Source organism: Pygoscelis adeliae, unplaced genomic scaffold, assembly GCF_000699105.1.
Source record: "Pygoscelis adeliae isolate BGI_AS28 unplaced genomic scaffold, ASM69910v1 Scaffold14, whole genome shotgun sequence".
Taxonomy (NCBI): domain Eukaryota; kingdom Metazoa; phylum Chordata; class Aves; order Sphenisciformes; family Spheniscidae; genus Pygoscelis; species Pygoscelis adeliae.
Window position 1 is genome coordinate 10,337,278 of NW_008825109.1, and position 7,621 is coordinate 10,344,898.

Below are 7,621 nucleotides of genomic sequence, written 5' to 3' on the forward strand. Positions count from 1 at the left end.
AGCAGTCTTAAGGATTTTACCTTGAAAAACTGGACTACGGTTATGTCAGTTCTTTTCATGCTGCCTTTTACAGTTGCTCATTCAAATTAATTGGCTATTTTGGGTGTCGTCTTTTCAGATTCTCATGGAAACCCCGTGTCTTCAGAAGATCAAGTCAGTTTAGCCCAGCAGATTTCGGATGTGGTAAAGCAGCCTGCCTTTATTGCTGGAATTGGTGCAGCTTGTTGGATTATCCTTATGGTCTTCAGCATCTGGTTATATCGCCACAGGAAGAAGCGAAACGGACTCACTAGTACTTACGCTGGTATCAGAAAAGGTGCCTTATTATATATTTTGGTCCGCTGGCTGCTGAATGCCCGTTTACTGGCTATTTACTTATCATCAGTCTCTTGTTCTTCTAAGACTCGATGCAGGAATTATCAAATTACGTCAGTACTTCCAGGAGGTGTGGATCAGGAGCCAATGCAGAAAGCAGCAATATTTACATAACGTGTTAAACCTGGCTTTAAAGCATAAGCCTTTAGCAAAATACCTAGACTAGCTTTTCATAAAGATACTCCTACAAATGAGAAACATAAAGATGGATTTAAGGCTGGGAGCTTCCAGTATGCCCTTGCTACCTGACACTGTACCATCCGAAAAGGAGCCAAGTGGATGGTAGTTCATTGTCCCTCCTGTTCGGTCCTTTGCTTGCTGCTAAGAATACTAACAGTGGTGTACATTACAGTAACGCTTTTGGTGCGGGTACTTGAATTTCCTTGTGTTCCAGGGGAATGTGGTGAAGTGGCTGATTGCAAAAGCACAACAGTCAATAATACTTTCCAAGACTCTTTCATAAATGCTGTCGTGAGACCCTTCGTTGGGACTGAATTCTGGGGCTATCACATCTTGCATCTGCATTCAGTTAGAATGGCAGCAGTGGGACTGACTTAAAGCACTCTTCATGTTATTGATACTTTTTATATCAGATTGTCGGTGGGCAAGCAGTGCTTTACAGTATACTCTGTGACAAACAAAACTAGAATCTCTACCTGGCAGATCTTGCGGAATAAAAACTTGATTTTACCTGATTCAATAATCTTTTGATCAAGCCCCGAAGTTAAAGCTGAATTCAATAAGCTACGGTTCATTACATCTCAAAGCAGTACCTCTTAGGCACTCACAGAGTGAGAACCGTAAATTCTGGAATGAATCAGAGAATGGGAGATCCTGCTTTTGAAGGAATAGAGGGAGAATGTTTGATATTTAGCAATCAAAAGAGAGACCTAGGCTTAAAAGGTGCACAGATCTTAATGTATGCAAGGTGTCATGAGATTACGTTCTTTAGTCACTTAAAGAATGAATGTGTGTTGGGCAAGACAGATAGGCGAATATAACACAAATGTTCTTAAACAGTAGCAGTGTGTTGCTATGAAGAGGCAGCAGTGCTAAAAATAGCACCTGAGTGAGTGGAAACATGGAAATAGTTCTGGAGCATTGCAGAGTTCAGGTGTGCTCCGTGCTATTAAAGTATCAATGCTCGCGGTAGACTTCAGGCACAGTGGTTGTAGCGGAGTTGTAACCACAGAAATCGGGGATGAATTTCACCTTTGATTTTGTTCTGCTAGGATTTCTTAGATAAGACAGACCCTGACATACTGCTGCATTGGCCTGCGCTGTTTTGTTTTACTAATAGCATGCTGCCATACTGCCTTTCTACAGTTCTATCAAACTAACATCACTATGCTTTCAGCAGTACCTATGATTAAGCAAAAGGCATACAATTTGTCCTTAAAAATGGTTACTTTAATGATGTCAGCTATTGTTCAAAGCAGCTGTGTTTTTCAATATCTGTAAAAATATCTTTCGTGTAATTTGGTGGGGATTTTAATGAAAATATACAGGAAAGTAGGGTCTTCATCTCCATTATCAAGTATTCTTCAAGAAAAAAGCCGTCTTTAGTGAAATATAAACTGCAAAGTAGTTTGCCACTCTTCAGTGCACCAAGTCATCACTGCAAGCCCAAACTTTCTTCAGTCTTGCATTTATTTATTTATTTTTATATTTAGCTTCAGGCCTGACATCTGTTAAAATACTTCACTACTCCCACACATACATATTGTACTAGCACTCTTACACACTCAGAAGAGTTTATTAACAGAAGCTCTGAGAATTAAGTTGTTCTTTTGTGTGGTAGCGATAAAAATTTCATTTAGTTGAACCTCTGTTCATCTGTTCCTCAGTTCCTTAAGAAACTAAACTAGGTTTAGTACTTAGCTCGCAGAAGAGTAATGAGACAGTAGTTTAAGATTTTTTTTCATGTCCTTGTGATTGCAAATTAATTTTGAGACACTTGATTCTCTTTTGAATAGCTCTGGTTTAAATGCACCTTCTATTTTAATGAAAGCTTGTTACTATGGTTCTATATTTTTGAATGTAGCTAAATTCAACTTGACTGTGTGAAAAGGCCTAGCTCAAAGAAAATACAATGGAATTCCCAAGATAAAGAGCTGTGCTACAAATGAAGCCTGAAATGGGCAAATCCCCAGTTTTTTTCTTTTTTTGCTTAGTGTCATATCCCTGGAAATAAATTGGCTTGGTAAAAGGGGGGAAAAACTACGGCATATCCTAAATTATAACAACAAGACACTCTGGACTCCCCCCAAATATCAGAGTTCTTACAAAAATTAGATTAAGCAGTTGTTCTCTTAGCCAGAACCTTTTCTTTCTGTGCCAGGTTTGCTGATGAAATTCTGTCTCAAGGTTACTTCTAGTGAATATTTTATTGTTTCTCTTGCATTTCTCTTTGCTGTCATTAGATCGAAAAGGGCAATGTTAGCCTTTTTCTGCCCATCAGTGATAGAAAAACTGTACTGTCTTGTCAACAGGAGGGGGAGCATGTGCTAATAGGAAGAGCAGATGCTAGTGCTCTGTATTTGGATTAGAGACCCTATTGATCCAAAGAGGATTTATAGTAGCTGTGAGAGTGAAGATTGTCAAGCAATGTCATTGTTCCGTTGTTAACCTTTCCCTCTTAAAGCCAAGGGTTGAAAGGTAGAAAGGTGTTACATCTAGGGAGATCTTTTGCCTTTTTTGTGATTATTTAAGAAAGAAAGATAATAACTGTTTAACACTCATCTATGAAAACAAAAATTAATTGCTGCAGTAGATTTTAGTGCCTTTATTACAGTGAGAGTTGGTGCCATTCTTGATTCAGAGACAGTAAAACAGCAGTTCTCTTTGTTCCCTTATATGATTATTATTTCCTTACTGAATACTTAAGTGTGCCTATTAGTTCAGTGTAATGAGCATTTACTTAGTGAACTGCAGATAAGATTCAATAGGACCTTGATAAGGCTTTGTTAAGGAATGTGTCATTCTGCATTCTAAAATGATTAACGGTGTGGGGGTTTTGTTGTGCTAGGATCTTCAGAAAAGCTTAAAATACCAAACTGAGGGGTATTTGAAAGGCTAAACCACAGTCCAGTCCCCTCAGGAGCACAACAGAATATCAAGCTTTTTTTTCAGAATAGTACCTGCAAAGACAAGCTTCTTTCTGAATCGCAAATTTAATTTTATTTCTGTATCAATGTGACTGAACTACTGGATTAGTTATATACATTTGTTTTATGTTCAGCTGTCTGCTAGATTTATACTAATGTGGTATGTTTCCCTTTCTCTCTTCAGCTTAATAACCAGTTTGTATTTTGTTTTGATTTTTCAGTCCCGTCTTTTACCTTCACACCAACAGGTATATATTTGCACTTTTCCCACCTTCTTTGTTACTTTAGCATGTGTTTGTGGTACTGTTTCTCTTTTCCTGACTTAACCAGCCCAGCTGTTCTGAAGGGTTTTTTTAAACAATTTCATTAATGACAGTAATCATTATTTTGTTCTCTAAGTAGTGTATATTTGCTTTGTAGCTGACACTTTCTTCCATTTGTATGTACCATTTTGTAGCATACCATATGATGCAAGCATGCCATTTTGTAGCATGATCCCATCAGTTTGTACAGCCTGGGCTCTCTTCTTGCATATTATGATGGAGTAGCGTGGCCTTCTGCATCTAGCGATGCAAAAGGTGCTTCTGATGGAGGAGGAATGACTTAGCAGAGCCGAGATGCTGACTTGAAAGGGATGTAGTGGGGTTATAGCTGGTGAAACATTTCCTTCTTTTCTTTCCTTTGAATCTGCATTAATCCAGTGACCTAGGAGTTGTCTGCTTGGGAAGATACAGAAAATGAAAGTGTGACAGCAGTTGGATTTCTTTGCTTGCTGCCTTAAACTGTATTTGTGCTATGAAAATTTAAAATAATCATCCTGTTCTACATAAACAGAGGTGCATTTCAAATTCAGAGTGGGTTTAAAATCATCTATTCCTTTTTGCTTGGAAATGTACAAAATATGGCATAACCTGAGCCGTAGCCCACCAAAGTCCGCGAGAGCCTTTCTGTTCTGTAGAGCTGACCTTCAGTCGGTCCCAGTCTGGCAGCGCAGCGGCTCTTCCTCTACAGTAGATACAATACAACACATTCAGTACCCACCAGTATACTGCATGCATTACTCTTAGCTACAGCCTGGGTGAACAGACAGGTCAGGTTGTTTCTTCCTCCTTTGTTCTAAATCCCTTATTTTCACAAGAGGTCTATGAGACTTGCAGGACGTGTATCCAGGCAGGGTAAAAACCACCTACCTCCTCCTCTGCACACTCACGTTAGCAGGGCATACTAGCTCAAAATCAGCACTGTACTAATTTGGCCTCTGGGCAGCAGCTGAGTTACATCCTTCCAAGTTGGACCGCAGATGAAGCAATCTCATGTCTGTCTGCATTCATCCACACAGACCTAATCGTAATGGGTTAGATTCTTATCCACGTGCTTTTAATCACACTGAATAGTATCTTGTTTCAAAAGTCATCCTGTTACGTTCAGTGGAGTTGCTTACTGTTCGGCGTGAGTCAGAGTGGCCCTTAACGTTTTTGAAGTCCTTTGAGATCCACGGTGGAGACTAATTCAAAGTAGTATTATTTTGCTGTTACTTGAATTGGCTTAACAGAGGGTTTCTATCGCAATCACAGTTGTAGCACACTACTGAAATTCTGCAGAGGTTGGTAGGTTAGCTAACATATTTTCTCAGTTGGATTCTTAACATGAAAAGAAAATATCAGGGCTCCATAAGATACGTCAGAGCTGCAAAACAAATAGCACTGAGATTTTTAAAGAAGAAATTGGAGAAAACACAAAAGTATGTAAAACATTTAAAGGAAAAAAAATCTTTTTTCAGTCCAGGATCCCAGTCATTCCTTCCATTGACTTTAAATGGAACCAGACCCTCTTCTTTAGCATTACCTCTAGTAAAAGACTTACCTATAGCAATGCATCCTACATCTTAATCCTGTTATTGTAATCACTGCCAGCATTTATCTGTCTCTTGCAGACTCCCAGTTTGGAGTTCTTCTAAAGAGCAGAATTTGACTGCTTTTTTCCAACACATTCCTAGTTGGAAAATGTAGAATCCATCAGCATTTGCAGGGAGACAATCTCCTTAACCCTTTGCCAAACCCAATGCAAACCTGCAGAATTTATAGCACTGTTTCTTCTTGGATGTTTGCGTCCTAAAAACTAACTTTTCAACCATGATGCTTCCTGTGAAGGGTATGCAATCCATGCCAACAAATAAATGCATGTGAACATCCACTTTGTTAATGCGTAATGCTTCTGAAATGCTAGCAAAACTGTTCCTTCTAATTTAGAATTATTCTTTCTGCCAGACGTTTTTTACCAAGGTATATACATTTAAATTTTTAGATAAAAAATATCATTAATAAATCCAATTGTAAAATGTTATAAAATGTGAAGCTCCTGTGGACTTTTAGAGTGTACCTGTTCCATGAGTATAGTGCAGTAACATTCAGAAAGAGCACGTGTTTTTGCAGTAGGTTCAGCTGTAATGAGCCATTGTTTACGTTGGGAGTAAGGTCTGTTATAGAATCATGATACCTCTTTAATCTTAGCAAAATAATAAGGTAGAGAATAACGTTAACATCCAGCCATTCATGAAATAAATATATGACCTAAATTCTTCCTCAGAGTAACTCCACTGAAGTCAGCAGAGTTATGTTAAGAAAAAGTTCGACCTGATGTATGGCTTCCTGCTTTCTTAAGCGATACGTGTGTGTGTGTTTGTGTTTTTCAGAACAGAACTGAAATATAAAACTCTGTTGGAGCTAAGACTAGCGGTTATCAAGCAACACAAGTATTATGTATAAACTTGCATTTGAAGGAATAGCTTGCAGAGTGAGGCTCAGAATTAATGTATAAACAATGCACGTTTATTGTCTTAGCTAAAATGAAACAAAGGCAAATTTAATACTGCTATTTAAGGAGTCTTTTATGATTTTTAAATTATTTCCTTTTTTTATCTTTAACTATTTCAGTCACGTATCAGAGAGGAGGAGAGGCCGTAAGCAGTGGAGGCAGGTAATTATGTGCTTTATTTTTAAAGCTATAAATCGTGTGCAACTAAATTTAAGGATGCTAGGAGAACAATTGTCCTTGTAAGTGATAGCAGAATAATCACTTGCAGAGATATGTTTTAATGTATTGCATTAATTTATACATTTTGGGCATATATTTTTCTGTTTAGAAGGAGGATATATGGTTTGAATTTTTAGGTTGATTTCCAAAGAATGAGTCGTGATATTTTCAGCTTTGTTAACCTGTAAAAACTGCATCTCAAAAAATGAGCAGCAGAGGGAGCACTTTAACTTCAAAATAAAGACCTGGCTTAGCAGCTGATTAAGGGAGTAAAAATAATTAAGTCGTGGCATTTATGAAGATTAAGAAATATAGCTGGTTCACAAATACTACAAAGAAAGAAAACGTTTATTGGAAAAAATTGCTGGGGACATAAACGGCTTATAAGGTGACTTTTTAAGAAAAAATCTTGCTATGAATGCAAAACAGTTAAAGCATCGCTTGCAAGAGACGGGGCACTGAAGGAGAGGGAAACAGGTAGGTTTTAAATGTAAAGCCCCCCGCTTTGAGAACCTAGCCCATTCCAGATTGAGGATTTAACTAAAACGTGTTTACTGGGTTTACGCTTAATGAATGGCAGTGGACAAAACAGTAATTTATATTTCCTGTCTAGAGGCAGAGTTTTCTTCAGGAGGCAAAAATACCAGTTTCAGCAAAAAGGCAGGTCAGAGCAGTGTCACTTTAGTAGCATCTGTTTTTTTCTAGGTCACATTCAAGCATGCCTTTTTATAAGCATCTCAGTTAGAGATTTGGCATGATGCTGGAATAAACTCTAAAATCTCAGAGAGCAGCTGGGCGATAAATTCCTGTATCGATTCCTGTTTCACAAGTGGCATCTTGTGACTCCTAATTTGCAAGACCATACAAAAATTTGGTAATAGTAAAGATTAGGCATAAAATTAAACATTCCCAGTCTACTTGAATGCTGTGCAGAGGCGAGGCTACTCTGCTGCTGCTCTGTCCAGCACTGTATGCTGCTGTGTTGTTGTAGCCATAAAACCTTGGAGGAAAACCTCTAGAACAGTTACCATGTGATTTTTGAATGGACAAATCTGTAAATCACTGGGTTGCTGCCTTCACCCCAGGATAGTGAGAAAATAAAAAAG

At 38.2% G+C, this 7,621-nt stretch overlaps 1 protein-coding gene across 1 annotated transcript in view; it reads left to right on the forward strand.

Moving 5' to 3' along the window:
* The window catches only part of ROBO1 (roundabout, axon guidance receptor, homolog 1 (Drosophila)), a 673,042-nt gene that overhangs the window by 632,965 nt on the left and 32,456 nt on the right, over positions 1 to 7,621 (forward strand). Inside the window, 3 exon segments of the mRNA XM_009327888.1 lie at positions 119 to 316; positions 3,704 to 3,730; positions 6,416 to 6,458. Coding sequence (XP_009326163.1) covers positions 119 to 316; positions 3,704 to 3,730; positions 6,416 to 6,458 — 268 coding nt within the window.